General features: G+C 42.9%; 1 protein-coding gene across 2 annotated transcripts in view; it reads left to right on the forward strand.

Moving 5' to 3' along the window:
- cyp27a3 (cytochrome P450 family 27 subfamily A member 3) overlaps nucleotides 1-20,502 on the forward strand; it is a 187,113-nt gene that overhangs the window by 3,701 nt on the left and 162,910 nt on the right. The window contains exons 4-9 of one of the 2 annotated variants that reach the window (XR_013791411.1): nucleotides 1,591-1,788; nucleotides 7,051-7,223; nucleotides 7,684-7,850; nucleotides 12,258-12,339; nucleotides 14,729-14,935; nucleotides 16,779-17,059. Coding sequence is in view for 1 of the 2 variants with exons in the window: in XM_079518759.1 (XP_079374885.1) it covers nucleotides 1,591-1,788; nucleotides 7,051-7,223; nucleotides 7,684-7,850; nucleotides 12,258-12,339; nucleotides 14,729-14,935; nucleotides 16,779-16,922 (971 nt within the window). In the remaining variant the exon portion in view is untranslated. The remainder of the gene's footprint in view (nucleotides 1-1,590; nucleotides 1,789-7,050; nucleotides 7,224-7,683; nucleotides 7,851-12,257; nucleotides 12,340-14,728; nucleotides 14,936-16,778; nucleotides 17,060-20,502) is intronic. The other variant, XM_079518759.1, reaches the window with a different exon arrangement.

The raw sequence follows: 20,502 nt of genomic DNA on the forward strand, positions 1-20,502 counted from the left end.
AACATTAAACCTGTATATAGAAGGGGCTGGCGCCCCTCAAAAAATGAGTTTGGCTGGGTTATTACCTATTCCCCTTCCTTTGGTTTTGTAGCTTGGAGAATCCTTAAGGTTTTGTTTGGAATACATTTTAAGAGTCAAAATAGGTTAAACGCATGCCTGAGATGACGAGGGTCCAGCCAACAAAGGTAAATAGACAAACGGCGAGTTGCTGCACGTTTGTAACTCCAATGCAAATTATTGATTGGGGCATAGAAACAGTTTCAACAGCTATAAGGTGCCTTTGTTAGGGTTAAATAAGTTCAGTCAGTGTCCTGGTAGAAGGAAGCTTAGCTGTCGAAGCGTTTTTCATTTATTTTTATGTCTCAATAAATTCTTGCATTGGGAGCTGAGAGTGTGCGGCTACTCCTCATTTTGTTTTGACTGTTTTAAGCCTTTCAATGTATCATTAAATTTTAATGGATTATACGTTATTAATTATCTATAGAATCTTAGAATAGAATAGAAATGATCTATACGTTATGAATACCAACGTTGCTGTAGTTGACCCTGACTATTTCATTTAGATGTAGTCAGTGGTGGAAAGTAACTAAGTACTTTTACTTAAGTACTGTACTTAAGTACAATTTTGAGGTATTTTTACTTTACTTGAGTATTTCCAATTTCCAGTACTTTTACTTCTACTCCACTACATCTCAGAGACAACATTTGTACTTTTACTCCACTACAATTATTTGAAAACTTTAGTTACTAGTTACTTTGGCGATTTTAATTTTGATTAGAAAACATACATTAACCACTTCAACCCTATACATTTTGGCCATTTGAAAATACGCATTGTGAGCTTGTAGATCTGCTATTTTCAATAGACTTTGTACATTCTGTAATATGAGTACTTTTACTTTTAGTACTTTAAGTACATTTTGATGCCGATACTTTTGTACTTTTACTCAAGTACATTTTCAATTCCGTACTTTTACTTGTAACGAAGTACAAGTATTAGTACTTTTACTTAAGTAAAACAATTGAGTACTTTTCCCACCACTGGATGTAGTCTTTCGAACAGGGTTGTGAGGTGAATCCATGGACGGCCTTGACCGTGGTTGCTTTTAGTGTCCTTTTTTCCTGTGAATGGGTTTCATGGTTATAGACGTTGCAAGCTTTGCTCAGAGATATACTTGACCTTGACTGTTGATTAGATAATGACTGCTCTGATCTCAGCGTCTTGCAACAAGATCTGTGTCTACCATGACGCTATTTCGAACACGACGTTCAGCACAATTGCATTTTAAATGCTTGTATCTTTAAAACAAACAATTGCACGGCATGTTTAACGTTTTTCTTCTTGTATATATATATATATTTAATCTAAATACGGGTGAAAAGCACATTTCTGTTGTGAAATGAATCAGTTACAACCTAACATTACATGCAGAAATTGTACAATTAATTGCATTTTCCTTTCATTGTCCTTACCATTTATTTATTGAACATGAACTATTTTCTATTATACTTCAGTTTTATTTACAGTTTATGTTGTTTGCGAGTCCTTAAGCGTAAATATTTAGGAGATAATAACATTTTCATTTGCAGGGATCTGTTCGGTGCTGTTTGAAACCCGCATGGGCTGCCTGAATGAGAACATGCCAGAGGAGACCCGGAAGTTCATCTTCTCAGTGGGTGAAATGTTCCGGCTGTCTCCCATCATTGTGCTCTTTCCCAAGCGCTTTTGGCCGTACCTCCCTTTCTGGAAGCACTTTGTGGCTGTCTGGGACCATCTCTTCAAAGTTGGTGAGTGCATTTCCAAACTAGATAAAGTGCCCCTCGGGGCACAGGTCTCCACCAGGGCAGGTCAGGTTGTGGCCTCCTGGTGGCGCTATAATAGGCTAATGTGAAAGGGGTGCCATTTCGTCTTACGCCTTGGATGGCGATTGGATGATATGAGAAATTTTGTTCCAAAAATGTGTTTTGCAAAAATCCACCTGTTGGTTGCGCTATATAACAGGCCAATGTGAAAAGGGTGGGATATATTCCTCAGCCTAGTAGGAAAGTCTGTGAAAGATTTCACGTCAGACACGTGCTGGCCATTGGGAAATCCGGGACAACTCCCGAACGGCCGGTCCAGTCCAGGCCAGTCTGGGCCAGCCGTTAAAATAATAATAATAATAATAATAATAATAATATATATATATATATATATATATATATATAATCATATATTTTATTTCGAAGATACACAATTATCTTTTATCAAGGTAACAGCCTATATAATCATGTTGCTTTGTGACATAATGCTAGCCTGGCTAATAAGCCAGACTAATATCACACAACACTGTCGCGGTATATCAGTCTGGGCTGGCTCCACTTGGATTTCATTTCCCGGGGAACATTTTCTCTTTGACGCAATTGGTCAGAGCTACTGTCAGTCAAAGGTCTCAAGCATTGAACGTCACTGTACCAAAGCCCGCCTATATTGCATACCGTGTCCCGATTGGTCCGACCTGTTCTCTGCTGTAGGAAAGAGGCATGCTACTGAGCCTCGCCAGACCGTAATCCGCTGGTAGGCAACTTTTTTTTGCCAACGGCTGATTCGGTCTGGTTTATTAACCAGGCTAACATAATGCCTCAGCCATCCTGGCTGCAGCCTGTCAGTGTCACACACAGTACACACTCCACACGGCCGGCCGAGGCAGACTAATTAACTATAGCCTACGGCCTACAGCTGTGGGTAGATGCCTTAGAGCAGGGTTCCCCAATTAATTTTCCTCGAGGGCCATATTTTGACTAGGGTACCAGGCTGGGGGGCCGAGTCCGCACGCGTGAGGTCGAGGTCTTGCCCTGAAAATTCATTTTCAGGGCAGGACCCCATTTGAAAAGGATGCCCAGTTTGACATGCATAGGCTACTGACCCCCATTTAATGCCATTTATATCTAGGACCCCCCCCCAAAAAAAAAAAAAAAAAAATCTAAATTCTTCCGCGGGCCGCCAGGGGGCGCTTTGCGGCCCGCGGGCCGCCTATTGGGGAACCCTGCCTTAGAGTATGGTAGATGCACGTGTTTAGGCTTCGTAGTACTGTGGTGTCGGGCACTGTCGGCCGTGTGACGTCACGTGTCGCGCAACATGCAGAGAGACAGCGCGCTGCTGACCTCACAATGACCTGGGCTGGCCTGCCTGGGGGGTGGGGGGCAGCAGCAGGAGAAATAAAGTTTCTTTTGTGTAAAACAATGCAGCACTGTCTTCTGTGGCAGGTATTACATGACATCCATGGACAATGATTTTAGGTCAGTGTGTGTGTGTGTGTGTGTGTGTGTGTGTGTGTGTGTGTGTGTGTGTGTGTGTGTGTGTGTGTGTGTGTGTGTGTGTGTGTGTGTGTGTGTGTGTGTGTGTGTGTGTGTGTGTGTGTGTGTGTGATTTAAGTACTCTGGTTTATAATAAATACATTGTATCATTATTATGAGGAGGTGGTTGACTTGGAGGAGGAGGAGGTGGTCTTGGATGAGGAGGAGAACGGTGCAGCATTTGTATTATATTGCTTTCTTTTTGTTATTGTGTTAGAATGTAGCACAATGTTACTTGCAGTACAGTACAGTGTGAACTGTGCAAAAAGTGAAATATAACCAATATTTGATTGAACCAATCATACTTGTTTTCACCTTAAGATGGAGTGTGCCTTAGTGATTTTCCCATGGTTGTCTCATCACTTGGTTTGATCAAGCTAGAATTTCTGGACTTTGTGTCCTGAGCTACTAAAAAAAATCCCTTTTGTGTAAAACAATGCAGCACTGTCTTCTGTGGCAGGTATAAACATGACATCCATGGACATTGGGCCTCATGCGCCAATAAGTTCCTAACTTTTCCTCTTACATTTCTTCCTAAGTGAATTCCTAAGAGAAGTCCAGTCAGATTCATGAAACGTTCTTAAGTAGGCAGAATTGTTCGTAAGCATGTTCTTATGATGATGAATCCAAATCCTCGTAACTTGAAGGGGTGTGCCAGTTCATTCAAATTATCATAGGTAGACGCCCCACATATCCTAATTAGCATCCTAATTACCATAGGGAACCGCCCCACCAATCCCATATAAGGCATTGGGAATTCACTTTCCTACCTGTGTTCACCCAGGTGGGTGTAGTTTTGCATGACTCCATGGCCTTGCCTGCAGTCACACCTGTGTGTGATTGCAGCTCACAGGACCTCACACATAGAAATAAAGTTGAGTGAAGTCAAGAATACCTAAACTAAAGTCTAAATATGGTGGAACACCAGACTCCAAACATTAAAAATCAATAATACTGTGGAGGTACTGAAGTGAACAGAAATTTTCACATTTTCAATATTTTCAATATTCATGAATGTATTTTATTATTTATCTCACAATAGTCAACTGGGGGGGGGGGGGGGGGGGTGATGGCGGGGGGGAATGGGGGATGGTTATGTGGTGGGTATGGTGCGTTTGTTTGGGTTGGGTTGTGAACTCTAAACCAGTGGTTCTCAAACATTTTCATGTCAAGGACCCCCAAATTGACATGAATTCTGCAGACCCCCATATGAAAATATTTTCTGCTAGGGTAATGTTTTGAAGATTTATCAAAATGTTTTGAAAATAGCCGATCTACAAGCTCAAAATGGGCAGTAATGGGACGCGTTTGTGAGCTTGTAGATTGGCTATTTTCAAAGTATAAAATGGGATTAAAGTGGTAAAATATTCCATATTTTGCTGTGGACTGCCTGGAACTTCCTCAATGACCCCTTGAGGTCCTCAGACCAAACTTTGAGCATCATGCAGATGGCGCTGTTTTCCCTTTATGTTTTCAGATTGCACTTAAGAACGAAAAAGGCACCCTAAGAGTGCTCCACAGTGTGCGTAGATTCTGTTCTTACCTACGAACAAATCACAGCTAAGAAAAGATTGAGGGATACCAAAACCTTCTTAAAAACTTCCTAAGTGGGTCTAAGAACAAATTTCCTCTTAAGAACTTCTTAAGAACGGTTGGCGCATGAGGCCCATTGATTTTAGGTCACTGTAGGACCTATAGTTACCTAAAATGTGCCCACACGCCCTTGATTCGTCTGTGTTTCGTTTCGATGGCACGCGGCCTTTGGCCGCGCGCCTAGAGGGCCTCCGCACCTCCACTTCCCGGGCTGAATTATGGGCCCAGCACATCCCTGTTTCACGTAAATTGCACGCTGTGTTCATGATTTGAGGCTTTGTTGCAAACTTTGAAAGCCAATGTTAGCCAATTAGGATGGAATATGAAATACCGGACGGATCCGTCTTGAACACATGACTATAGAGATAGTGTGTAACGATTTGCTGGATTTTTGGACAGAATCTGGAGGTGTAATATCAAAAAAAATGTTTTTCAAAAGTCAGCCTCCTTGTGGTGCTATAACAGGCCGTTCTGGAAGATTTGGGTTTCATCGGTTAACGGTGCCGGAGATTAGCTGTACACAGACGGACGGACACACACACACACACACACACACACACACACACACACACACACACACACACACACAGACGGACACACGGACAGAGTGCAAAACATACTCTCTCCCCATGCCTTCGTCCTGGTGGAGACAATAAGGCAGGGAAGGGGCACCTTCATGTTTTTTGTTGTTCTGGTTCACAGTTCACACCCCTCTATATAGGTAAAGACACCAGTCGGTTTTATAACCACTTATGAGTGAAAATACCCAACTGACGAGCTCACAGCACATTGCGACACGTTTTGAGCTTGTAGATCTGCAATTTGCCTGGTTTCACTGAATCTTCACCTTCACCTATATTGTGTCAGGGATAACGCCAGACCTACCGCCAAAATTGAATTGGTCAGTGAGTGCCGGAACTAAAAGTCAGAAAAAAAACATACTATAATGGCTATAATGCAGCTTTGTTTATCACAATGGTTTTTCACCATGCATGTACAGTACCTACCAACCTGTTACACGCACAGGAGAGTGTACAGTAGGGCTGAACGATCATTATCATGACATTATCTACAGCAGGGGTTCTCAACGTTTTTGGCCGGGGACCCCCGAAAATGCTTTGGCAACGTCTCGGGACCCCCGCCCCCTCCCGACCCCCAATATAAATTGACTGCTACAATAACCTTAAACCATTTTGGGCGGGAACCCCTTTTGGTGTTTTAAGCATTGTTATAATTTAGCTATTTAAAAATAGCAGATCTACAAGCTCATAGCGCGCCACCGAGTGGCGCGCTACGAGCTTGTAGGTCTGCTATTTTTGAAAAATCGTGAATTTAAAAAGAAATACAATCTTTTTTTTTTTTTTTTTTTTTGAAAATAATTTGGGGACCCCCTAAAATAATTTGGCGACCCCCCGAGGGGTCGCGACCCACGGGTTGAGAACCCCTGATCTATACTGTAGGTATAGTTTGAGCATATGACGGTAAAGATACTGTATTGACGGTATAATGAAACATTTGTTACAAACCTCCCTTAACGCTCTGGGTGTATTTAACTTGTATCAAGTTCAGTTGATTCCCTGTGTGTCGACTCGACAGAGAAAAAAAGTTCAGTTAAAGGGACACTTCACCCTTTTTGCAAAAAAGAAATATGTTAATGACATTTAGAAGATTTAGAACACTTTCCTGGGGTCTTTATGTGTGTAATATGTGGTTTTAGATATTTTAGATTTTAGCAGTGAGCCCAGTGTCTCTGATGTCATGGACACTGGGCTCACTTCCTTCCTGGACTACAATTCCCATAATGCTTTGGTGCACTGCTCCTCCTTGTGTCTTACTGAGACAACATGTAGTCCAGGAAGGAAGTGAGCCCAGTGTCCATGACATCAGAGAGACACTGGGCTCACTGCTAAAATCTATATATATCTAAAACCACATATTACACACATAAAGACCCCCAGGAAAATGTTCTAAATCTTCTAAAGATTATACAACATATATTTTGTCCCTTTAACTCTAGCATGGGCAAAAATACCTTTTCTTCTAAAAATATTTTAAACCATATTACTGCCTGGCTCGTTTTAGTGATTATGCGTTTGTTTCTTCCCTGCGTCAACCCCACAGCTGAACAACTGGTTCAGCAGAAAATGGAGGAGATCCAGGAGAACGTGAGGCTGGGGCAGCCTGTGGAGGGACTCGAGGGAGAGTACCTCACACACCTGCTCCTCAGTGAGCAGATGACCGTCTCCGAGATCCTGGGCAGCATCACTGAGCTGCTGCTGGCCGGAGTCGACACGGTGAGACACAGTTGTTGTTTTTTTTGTTTTAGTCATTTTTAGTTTTAGTCATCATAGTCTCTTCAATAGTTTTCATTTAGTTTCAGTCACATTTTAATCACCTGGAATGTTTTAGTGTTAGTCTGGTTTTAGTCGACTAAATCTACAGTTGATTTAGTCGACTAAAAGGTTTTGTGTCTGGCCTTGATACCGTCGTAATGACAGTTTTTAGATTTTGTACACATTTTGAACTTGTGAAATGGCACATTCTGCACAATGAGTACTTTTACTTTTAGTACTTTAAGTACATGTTGATGCCGATACTTTTCTACTTTTACTCAAGTACATTTTCAATTCCGTACTTTTACTTGTAACAAAGTAGTTCTAAATTGCAGTATTGGTATACTTTTACTTAAGTAAAACAATTGAGTACTTTTTCCACCACTGGCTAAAAGGTCAGCTCCTCGGGTCTCTATTTCAGACTTCCAACACCATGTCGTGGTCTCTGTACCACATGGCCAGGGAGCCAGGCATCCAGGAGAGGGTGTACGAGGAGGTGATGAGTGTGTGCCCGGGAGCCACGGTGCCAACCAGTGATGACATTGCAAGAATGCCCTATCTCAAAGCTGTTGTCAGAGAGACGTTGCGGTGAGTAGCATTTAACACTTTCGAGGCCTTAGATAGATTAATCTAATCTATTAATCCATCCTATCCTACCTATTTTGACAATGGGACGCTGCGCTTGTTTACAGTTACATTTTAAGCAGCTGTTGTTGCAGCGCGTGTGTGTGTGTGTGTGTGTGTGTGTGTGTGTGTGTGTGTGTGTGTGTGTGTGTGTGTGTGTGTGTGTGTGTGTGTGTGTGTGTGTGTTAGGCGGTGGCAGCGTTTTAGGAAGTGCGCAAGGTAACATGGAAACTCGTGGGTCACGTGGTGGGGTTGGAGCCACTGGGAAGAGGGGATGTAGTGTTGCCAGGTCCGCGTATTGTAAGCGAGTGGTAGTGTGTGTAAGTAGGCTGTAGGAAGTCAGGGTTTGCGGGCTTGTTTTCATAGATGTGGCAGCAAATTGGCAATGGTAGCCAATGGATGCAGGATGCAGTGTTGCCAGGTCCGCGAGTTGTAAGCGAGTTGTAGTGTGTGTAAGTAGCGTGTTGAATGGCATTTTTTCTGGGCTTGTTTTCATAGACCTGGCAACAGTGTTCCGTGGCCCGAGTGTGTGCGTGCGGGGGTGTGGGTGCTTGTGGCGATAGTGTTTGTAGTAAAGAAATGCATTGTCGGTGTGAGTGTGGAAGGGAAGGGGCTTTGGTGGCAGTGCAATGAGCATTGTTCCGCGGGTGTTGTTGAGGCTCGGCGTTCGGCGCGACATGAGGAGATAGATCTGGAACGACGCGGAGGGTAAAAGGCCTATTCATAGTCTGGATTTTCGGTGGTGAGGTGACCACCACTCCGGTGGTGAGCTGACCACCGGAGCTGAAATAACGTTGAGCGGTGGTGAGTAAAAACAGAGAGAAGGGCTGGAGCGGTGGCGGTGGTTTGCTCTTCACCGCGGCTCGTGACGTCATGTTGTAGTTCAGTGGTCACCCCACCACCGAAAATCCAGACTATGTATAATAATAATAATAATAATAATAAAACTTTATTTGTATAGCACCTTTCATGACATGAAATGCAGCTCAAAGTGCTTTACACAAAAAAGAAAAGAAAGGCAGGGCATAAACAATACAGTGAGGACATGAATAACATTTTTTTAAAAAGACAAATAAATCAATTAAAAGCAAGGGTGTAAAAGTGGGTAAATGGTAAAATGGTAAATGGTGCATTTATATAGCGCCTTTTATCCAAGGCGCTTTACATAGATTGTGCATTACATTCACCCATTCACACACACATTCATACACCGATTGCGGCGGAAGCCATGCAAGGTACCAACCAGCACATCTGGAGCAATTTGGGGTTCAGTGTCTTGCCCAAGGACACTTCGACATGTAGCCAGGAGGAGCCGGGATTCGAACCGCCGACCCATGGATCATTGGACGACCTGCTCTACCTCTTGAGCCACAGTCGCCCCCTGAGCTGAGCTGAGTCTTGAGCTGAGCTTTAAAAATGTCTACAGAGGCTGCCTGTCGAAGGTACAGTGGGAGTTTGTTCCACGCCGTCGGCCCGTAGAAGCAAAAAGCTGCTTCCCCGTATTTTTTAGTTGCCATTTTTTTAGGCAAAGCGAGCATGAGCCTTAAGTCTATGACGTCACTGCCGTGTGAGTGCAGTGGGTTGGATGGCGGTGCAGTGGTGAGGAGGGCAAGTAGTAGGGCGGTCTTGGCATGACGTAGCTGTTGACTTTGGGTCCCTTTTCCGTGTTTTGCGCACAACATTAGCTATCTATAGATAGATTGGTTACGTAACCAACAACAGCCAATTAGCTAATACAAACGTTATGCAAAGCTCGGCCAATCACAGCGGAAGTTAGGTAGGTTACTCCGGAAGAATAATAATAAAGTGTGACAATAACTATAGTCTACTAATAATAATAACACTAATAATAATAATTAAAAGGCCAAAACAAAAAGGAATAAAAGTCACAAAACAACGGAAATCCGTGCGTTAACTGAGATCTGCCGCCCATGCATCATGGCAACCATTTGTGTTATCAAGTGGCGTCAGACATCAGGTCTTTATAAAGGTGTGGTATGTGTAGAGAAACCCATCCGAGTGAGATATATGTCTAAGAGACAGAGACAGGCCCAGGCGGTGGCGTAACCGTCTGGGCACCCGACTGGTAATCCAGTCGCAGTGTGCCGCGGGTTCGACTCCTGAGCCCGACACGGCCTTTACTGCATGTCTTCCCCCATCTCTCTCCCGTTTCCTGTCAGCCTACTGTCTGTCCCTTCAAAAACCAATAAAAGGCGTAAGCCGCAAAAAAATATCTTAAAAAAAAAAAAGAGACAGAGACAGATGACCGTTAGTACATAGAGGTATACATCCAGAAACAAACCGACTGACAGACATACACGTGAGTTATATAAATCTACCGAGGCAGAAAGCCATGCATCGCTGGACGGTGCATCTGAAGGGAGGAAGATGTAATCCCTATTCTGCCGTTGTAGCAGTGGAGCAGGACGTCTATGCCTTTGGAGGGTACGGGCAGTCGAAGAAGAGTTCTCACATTCTGGTGTACAGGTTCAACACAGTGGCTTTGCGCTGGACCAAGTTGGTTTACCCTGTGATAACCGGAGGAGAACGCTCCCTCGAGGTTCCCTCTATGCGCTGCGGCTACACGGCCGTGCTGATAGAACAACGCATCTATATCTGGGGAGGGTATCCTTACTGCAGCGATCTCTCCGCATTTGACGTCCACTCCCACAGATGGTTCAAGGCCAACGGTTTCTGGTGCTGTTCCAGATGCAGGGTCCGACCACTCGGCATGTGTGTTAGGGAAAGTCATGTATATACATGGAGGAATCACCCAGCTTGATGACAACGCATGCAATAATCATACCTACAAGTTGGACACCACCACAATGTTCTGGACTTTAATTAACATCAGAGGCACTCCGCCACCTACTTCTATACTTCACTCTGCCACCATCATCGGGACAAAGATGTTTGTGTTTCAGGGCTTTGAAGATGTGGACTACTTCAACATGAACAACATCAGAGTGTTCGACACAGTCAAATTTCTGGCTGAGTACAACCTCTGAAAAGTGTCCTCAAGTAGTCGTCGGGGGTCATTCAGCTTTTGCCTACAACGGAGAGCTGTATATATGTCGTGCTCATAAATATAAATATCAAAATAACGATGACGTTCTGTGGAAATTCAACCCAGAGAAGTTCTGGAGGAAAGTTGACAACGGGAGTTTCCTGAGGTTAATGGATTGGACGCACAGTTGCATGGTGGGAGACCGTATCATTGTCTTTGGAGGATGTTACAGTTTCAAACCAAGGTTTAGATATCTAAAAAACAATACAACATACAACAGATTCAGAATGACTGTTTCTGTTTGCGGCATGTTGAATTGTTATCATCACCTGTACATCTTAGACTTGCGTCCTAGTTTGAAGACTATATGTAAGCTTGCAGTTACCAAGTACAGTCTGGATCAGTCGGAGCTCCCATACAACATTAGGTGGGAACTGGCAGCCCCGATTACATACAGAAACAGAAAGACCATGAGTGTGCTGGCTGCCAGTGATATCACCCCCGCAAAATGGATGGATTGGACATTCCGTTCGTGATTTGTGGCATTTTTGTAAAATATCCCACTAAATACGGACGACGATTAAGGATACGGACAAAAAAAAATCTAAAATTCTGAAAAAAAATTAAACGCGGTCGGATAGGCCCAGAGATCATGTGTACCGATTTCTGTGAGATTCGGACAAAATCTGTAGGTTTAGAAAATAAAAGTGTGTTTTGAAGAAAATTCAAAATGGCGGAAAATCTATCCTGACGGAAATGGTCAATCATTTTGATTTTACTACCTACGGTTCAAGAGTTATAAGCCAACACGTAAAGTGGGCTGTTATAGCGCCACCATGAGGCCGACCGATATAATCACAAGTTAATTCATTTTAGTAATTATTATGAACCTCCCCTCCAAGTTTTGTAACTATAGCGCTTACGGTCTCAGAGGAAAAAATACGATTCCCGATGAAGCCGGTCAATTTGACATATGGCTCAAGTGTGTGCCACCAAAACTGTGGCGGGACTAGTAGTCCGGCAAAGTTTTTGGGCAACCACACTAATAATTACAGTTCATACAGTATAGCTGTTAATATTACTTAACCCATTTTGGGAGGGAACCCCTTTTGGTGTTAGCATTATGTTATGCTTTAGCTATTGAAAAATAGCAGATCTACAAGCTCGTAGCGCGCCACCGAGTGGCGCGCTACGAGCTTGTAGATCTGCTATTTTTGAAAAATCAAAGAACCACTGACATAGAAACATAGCTTTTTCAGAAAACTGTCAGGATGTAGAAGACATTTTTAGAATCTGATCTCAGGTCAAAATGGGTTAATATGTCGCCTTGAATGACTCCCTATTGCGTTGTGTTGTGTCACCAGGCTATATCCAGTTGTGCCCGGAAATGCCCGTCTCACAGTGGACAGTGAAATCGTGGTGGGAGATCATCTTTTCCCAAAAAAGGTGAATATCACACTGATGAAAGTTGGATATCTGAATTGTCTGTAATGTGAGGATTTAATCCTCATATCATCATCATCATCATCATACTATAATTAACCAAATGTCTGAATGTGTGTCTGAATGTGTGTCTGTTTGTCTGAATGTGTGTCAGAAACACTGCCGTAGCACCTCACTGCCTGCACCAATCACTCCCACTTTTCACACAGGCATTGACCATAATAATATGGAGGTCTTAACGAAGCCCTTTTTCCAATTTAACAAATTATAGATTAATAATGAATTTATTAGTGAATTAATCTCACAACGGGTAAGGGCTAGTTAAACAAATGTTTCACACATGTGAACGTGATGAGAATGCCTTTTTGCTTGTCCGCTTTTCAACGCTGCTCACAGTACAGAGACGCTGGTTTCAGATACTTCAAACGTAAAAGGCAACTCTTGGTGTATGGACTATGGAGCTCATTCCTTAGCATTTTTCCAAAAAGGTATAGCCAGATATAATTACCAGTAAGACGCCTGAGGTCGCGTGCACGCATCCGCCTCATTGACGGCAGACTGCTGGGCGAGCGCTGGCGCTTTGGCATGGAACATGGAATGAATTCTGTACTGGCCATATATGGAGCATGTCTTGAGTGTACAGGGTTTGATGAGGTCAGATCAACATATGGAATGTCAGAACAGGTCAGCTCCATACAGTATGGAGATCTAAGGGTGGTAGCGGGGACATTCTCTTGAGTGTACAGGGTTTGATGAGGGCCCAGGTAGGGCCGGGCCTTAATTTTCGGGCCTGTTGAGAACTCTAGTTTTCGCCGTCTGCCAGGCACGGCTGCACTAATAACTTTGGGGCGGGCCCGTCTAGAGTTTGAATGATAATAACTTTGTAGATTATTGGGTGTTTATACTGTAGACTATTATTTTGGGTGTTTGTGTTGTAGAGGGAGAATAGGAGGGGACCAATAGACCCCTGGGCTGCGGGGACCCTGGTCAGTGATGTGTATTAAAGCAATAAGCCACAAGAGGTCTCAGGTTACCGTGGATTTTACCATAGGCGTAGTGAGACCTGACGCGTAGCGGAGGGTCTTCTACCCTCTCAGCCATGGTAAAATCCACGGTAAGCCGGGACCTCGTGTGGCTTATTGCTTTTCTAAAACGGTTACAAACATATAGCAATATTAACCTCATAAAACTATTAAATTCACAAAAGTAGCTACGCTTTGCGCCACCAGAGCGAGCCACACACTTCCTTGTTTTGCTCGGCAAGTAGACTATGTGACGGGAGAATAGCGCGTGATGTCTTTGCGGGGTTGCCTGGAGCCACACATTCACAGTCATATGAGTGCGGGCGGTGCTTACACGCCCGCACGGCCAGCGTGTGTAAGGCAATCAAGTGCTCCCCTTCCCCAGTACAGCTACAAGGCTGCAGGATCAGCTGGGAATTATACAAAGTGATTGAAGGTGTGGATTATTGGTGAAATTTACAACGGTCACGTGACGGTAACCAGCCAATCAGAATCAAGTATTGGGACTAACCGTTTTAGAAATAGCTTTAAATGGTACCCAACTCATTATCCACCAAATTATTCTCATGTCTCCTACTGTAGGATTACAAACTCATCAGCTCTTACCATACACGTTTGACATTGAGGATAGTTCAATAAAACTCAAAACATGCAAAAATAAATCATTAGATTTGTCACAGCGATGATCCAAAAATATTGGTTTGTTTTGCCCTATTAACATAATTCATACGCAGCTTCATCTCTCTTTCGGTATATAAATAAAAGTTATGCCTCGTTTGGTCATCCAACCTTTGAGAGATTTGCATATCATTGATTTATTTCCCACCTTGACTCAACTTTAGAGTCAAGGTGTTAATTGTAAAATCCTGACCCCTAAAACTAAACCCTGCACGTATATAGAGGAATAACTCCTTTGGCGCATTCATATCACTGAGTCAAAACTACGAAAATATGATTGCAGCGCCTAAATCCCTATATTAGGTGCTACTGGCTGCTGACTGTTGAGGATGAAGTTTAGACGTGTGCTGAAACTGATGTCCAGAATGTTCGTTGAGTGGATACTATATTTATTTACTGTCCAAAATCCTATACTTTGAACACAAATAACAAACGGTCAAACGTGGTGATACATACAGCCCCTGTCTGCACAGTCAGAAAACAGTTTGCCTCCTATCAGCAACACCTGCAATTCATTAGGGACAGGGTTAAATACCCTCCCTGTAACTATGGCAACCTAGGCCTTGATTGACACATTGGCATCGCCCTGTAGTGACATCATAGAGACAATAAGGAGGCTCAAATGGCTCAATTGATTATGTGACATCGCTAAACACAATACTTTTGTCTCTCTCTCTCTCTCTCGCTCTCAGACCCTTTTCCACCTGTGTCATTATGCCGTGTCGTACGATGAGAAGGTTTTCCCCGAGCCCCACGCCTTCATGCCCCAGCGCTGGCTCAGGGGAGGAGAGGACAAGCAGAAGCAGCACCCATTCGGGTCGGTGCCCTTCGGTTTCGGGATCCGGGCCTGCCTGGGTCGGAGAGTGGCCGAGCTAGAGATGTACCTCCTTCTATCCAGGGTAAGACTTTGGGGGATGTCCAGATACACTTTTTTCGTTCCCGATCCCGATCCCGATACCACAATTTCTGTGTTAGCCGATACCGATAACAGTGTTGTGATCTTGTGTTGTGTTTATAGTAATCTAGCTATATATCTCGTGTTGTGTTTATAGCAGACTCCTCACTCATATGTGCACTTGCAGTTTGGGCATCTCGAAAGCAAACTCCACATGCCCCAACATTTTATTTACCCCTGTGTCGGATGATCGGATCGGTGGTTAGTCTGGCATATTCGCCGATACCGATATGATCCGATATGACAAATAAGGGCCGATACCGATACTTTTCCGATACCGATACAGTATCGGGACATCTAAGACTAAGACTGTAAAGGCACCACCGCCTCTGCTGTCATTTTCCACATTTCACATTGGAGAGTGCTAACCTACAATTATTATACCGATTTACTTTTCGTAGAAACAATAAAACAAGTTGCTGTTACTTACACGACTTGCTGATCGAGCCCTGTTAAATTCTGGGCGGGAACCCCTTTTGGTGTTTTAATCATTATGTTATACTTTAGCTATTGAAAAATATCAGATCTGCAAGCTCGTAGCGTGGCACCGCGTGCCGCGCTACGAGCTTGTAGATCTGATATTTTTGGAAAATCGTGAAAATGTGGCACAAATCATAGAATACATATTCAACATATTTTGAGATGGCGGTTGGCGGCCAAATACATATCATTCTGGGGCTCCTTGACATTAAATAGTTTGAGAACCACTGATATAGAAACATGAGATTTCTTTCAGAAAACAATTAGGATTTAGAAGACATTTGTAGAATCGTCCTCAGGTCTAAATGGGTTAAAACCTAGAAAACAGTCATATTTGTTAGTTAGTTAGTGAGCTATGCACACAGAGGAAGAATATGGTGACCTATAATAACTGTCTGATCAGTGCCACATTGCCAAAGTGGTTGCATGGCTGTCGTGTTGTTGTGCGCAAATCAGAACTTTGAACCAAAACCAATAAATCTGTCAGCTGGCAAGGAGAGGGTAATCATTAACTGTGGGATGTACGTAGACTGAATTTTTTTTTGAGAAGCAGACGATCAAGGAGCTACTGTGAAAGATTTTATTTTTATGTTATCACCGATACGTTTTTCGTTCATATTGAACTCTGTCATGATCAGTGATGGAAGAAAGTACACTACCCTATTTAATTGTTATAAGTACAAGTTTTTACCAAAAGTAAAAGAAAGTATTATGCAGAAGGTTTGTATGAAAGTTTGTATGAAACAAATGTAACGATATTTGAAAATAGCAGGCGTACAAGCTTCTACAAAGTAACTATAGTAACTAAAGTTTTCAAATAATTATAGTGGAGCAAAAGTAAGTATTCCATTAGTACTCAAATTAAAGTACTGTACAAGCCCTCCTCCCTGGCCTGTGTGTGTGTGTGTCTGTGTCTGTGTGTTAGGCTGTGCAACAGTGACACTTGGTGGTGAACTAACGCTATTTTCGTGCTCGGACACAGCCAGGGACACAGTAGTACAGGGACAGCCACAGCCCCCCCCACACACACACACACACACACACACACACACACACACACACACACACACACACACACACACACACACACACACACACACACACACACACACACACAGCTGTCTATAGGAGTGGTTGCACTTGCACCACTCAACAAATTACCTCAAAATTGTACTTATATGTACAGTACTCGAGTACATGTTCTTAGTTACTTTTTCCCACCACTGGTGATGATACCCCCCCCCCCCCCCCCCCTCCCCCCTCTCTCTCTCTCTCTCACCCTGGCTCACTCCCTCCTCCTCCAACAGCTGATAAAACAATACGAAGTGAGGCCCGATCCCACAGGAGCTGTTGTCAAGCCCATCACCAGGACACTGCTTGTCCCCGCTACGCCCATGAACTTGCAGTTTCTTGACAGACGAGTGGCCCAGGAGGAGACGGCGGTACTGTAGCTGTCCACCCTATGAACCGTTTTTAGTATTCACACTGTGTTGTTTGTTTTCCCGCTGTGTCGACAAGCACTTGTTTTTATACAGGGAAGAATTGGTGAGGTCCTGTCAGTGGCGTGCACAGACATTTAGAGGGGCTGGTGCAGTGCGTGGAACCGTCCGGTTGCCTTAATAGAGCGTCGCAGTCCCGCCCCCTACCATGGACCAGGAAATGAATCCCAATGCATTTTTCCCATAGACATTTCAAAAAGTATTTATTTAAAGACGTTTACGCCGCGGACAAAGCCAACTCGAGTCGTGACAACTCATGACAACACAAACAATATTTTGGACCAAACAAATAATTACAAAGAAGAAAAACAACAAAAAAAGTGTTGTAACCTACCGTTTTTTTCTTCTTTCTAATTATTTGTTCGGCCCAAAAAATTGTGTTTGTTGTCATGATTTGTCACGACTCCAGTTGGCTTTGTCCGCGGCGTAGACGTCTTTAAATAAATACTTTCTGAAATGTCTATGAGGAAAATGAACGGAGAATCATTTCCTGGTCCATGGTAGGGGGCGGGACTGCGACGCTCTATAGTGTGAGATTTATAGATTTTGGGGCATAAATAATATATTAGAAGCTTTTTTATCAAGAATTCACCAATGTCACCATGGTCCACAATCCACATACTGTACAGTGTAGGGCACATTGCTGTCCAGAGGGCAATGGGCAGGTGCTCTAGCACCACCTAGTGTCTTATCTGTGAACGCCACTGGGTCCTGTTGAACTCTTTCTTTCTGTTGGAACAACTGCCATTGTTTGAGATTTGCTATCGACTGTTCTTCTTATCTATATGTAAATAATATATAATGTATCATTGCACATTTAGATGATTCTGATTCATAAAGCAATTTTGCTTGCAGAGAAATTCCCATGTAATTTCTGTACATTTTGCTGCTGTCTGTCATATCAAAACTCCAAATAATGTGTTTTTTATTTGATGTGAATGTTTATATGTGTGTGAATTTAAAGGCTCTACTCCCGATTGATGAAACCTGGGATAATGAATCATTCTAACCTTGACATGGTTAGGGGATACTGTGTGTTCCTTCCACTGCAATGATGTACTGTAGAAACTTTCATGTGCAATTCAATGGCATCTTTACATTTGAGTGATCCTTTTATCTTAGACGACTTAGAGCATGTGTGGGCAACTTTGACGATGGACAGGGCCATTATATTTCCATACTCACTCCAGAGGGGCCACATTGCATGTATGTCGTGGCAAAAATAGCCGATCTACAAGTTCAAAACGCGTCGCATCGCGACGCGTTTTGAACTTGTAGATCGGCTATTTTTGCTATTTGAATTGAAATCCTGAAAAGTAATTTTAACTAAATACAAATATATTGGACATAAAAAAGACAATAACATTATTTGTAATACTACTCAGCAAGCTACTCATTTAGACTAAGTAATGAAAGCGGGTCATGTTTGCATGTTTGGAATTGTAACAGCTGAAATCAATATTAAACATATCAGTATTCCGAAATGAACCTGAGGGCCACATTAAGTGAAGGTGGCCCGCCAGTTGACTTAGAGTGATCATTTTAATATTACACATTGCGTGTAATAGTGCTTTTTCATGGATTTGTCTGAATTGTATTAGACATGCATTTAAAAATAAAAAAAATAATTTACTTGTTTTTTTCCACAATTATTTCCCAACCTAACCCTAACCCAGAAATAATATTAACTACTGCACGAGACTGTACAATGGTAGAGCAATACTGACCTCTAGTGTACACATGCTACTACTGACATAACAGCAACATCTTTGATAGGTGAGGTGCCTGGAGGGGAAATTAATTAATTTGTTTTATTGATACTTGCTGAGATTACACTGATTTCACATCTTCAATAGAATACTGTTTTTTTCCCCAGTGAGCTGATATGGTTTGTGTCACAGATTGGTTAGTAGGCTAAAAGGCTACTCTATAGTCAACATAATTTTGAATCGTGTTTGCCCCTACACGAAAATGGGGCGGCAGTGGCTCAGGGGTAGAGTGGCCGGATGGCAACCGCAAGGTTGCCAGTTTCGAACCCGGGCTCCCCCAGAGTTAGTGTCGAAGTGTCCTTGAGCAAGACTCTGAACCACTAATTGCTCCTGATGTGCTGGTTGGTGCCTTGCATGGTTTCCGCCGCCATCGGTGTATGAATGGGTGAATGTAATGCACAATCTATGTAAAGCGCCTTGGATAAAGGTGCATATAAATGCATCATTTACCATTTATACTAAATCAGGTTTTTTGGGGGGGGATATTCATTACAGACTAGTGGGCCCTTGAGAAGACTAAGCACCTTATTTTGTATGAACCTGAGACAATTGGCTGTGATGTGATTCGGAGAAAACACTTGGGGATATTTGGGATGACATAATGTAAACGATGCACATTCGATTATTATGAGAAAACATGACAGTGATAGCAAAGCTCAACATGTAACTTGTTAGTGAACAAGGAATCTGATGTGTTTCATCATCTAATTAGAATATGCTCTGAAAATCATCTTTAACCTAAACCACAGACAAATTTGATTCGACTCTTTCAGAGCATCATGATTGATGATTTGATCAGAATGCATTCATCTTTTTTATATATAAAAAGGCTGCGGGCTGCGGGCCTGCAATATTTTGCCTTTTGAAGAATTTCAAATAAAATGGAAATAAATGAATCCTGTAATATTCTTTTTAGCTAATATTTTAGCTTTTCTCCATGCTATGTAACTAAAAATACATCGCATGGATGCACCTGGGACGCATCCTCAGTGATGTATCCTGAGGTCAACGGGGTTTCGGGTCTACCAACATCATACCCCTCAGGCCTCACTCAGGCGGTCGCCTGAGTGAGGTGAGCCCGAGGTTGATCAAATCCCGACATACGTCCCAGTAGCTACCCTCGATCAGTCCATCAGGGAATGAGCAAGGCCACACAATCCGTTGCTCCAGAACTACTCTGCCGGGACTCGGAGAACCAGATTCTGGCGTGTGGAAGGATTGACTCCTGTCCGGGTCCCTCCTACGTCTCACCAGGCATCATTCTACTGCTGATGATGTCATCCCTGTTCCAAAGGAGATAACCTCCTATACACCATTTTTGGGGCGTTCTTCATATCAGTGGTTCTTTGGGGTTAACACTGCTGTTAAACCCCAGTATAGTTCTTTAGAGGTTCTCTCCCAGTTCTTCACCTTTTAGCCAGTGGTGGAAAAAGTACTCAATTGTTTTACTTAAGTACCAATACTGCAATTTAGAACTACTTTGTTACAAGTAAAAGTACGAAATTGAAAATGTACTTGAGTAAAAGTACAAAAGTATCGGCATCAAAATGTACTTAAAGTACTAAAAGTAAAAGTATTCATATCGCAGAATGTCCCATTTCACAATTTGTACTGTGTACAAAATCTTTTGAAAATAGCAGATCTACAAGCTCACAATGCGTCGCAACGCGACGCATTGTGAGGTTGTAGATCTGCTATATACCTGACGAAGGGGCCTTCGTCAGGTATACTATACATATAGCCAAACTGTCCCTCAAAACAAT

This window comes from Electrona antarctica, assembly GCF_951216825.1.
Source record: "Electrona antarctica genome assembly, chromosome: 13".
Classification (NCBI taxonomy): Eukaryota; Metazoa; Chordata; class Actinopteri; order Myctophiformes; family Myctophidae; genus Electrona; species Electrona antarctica.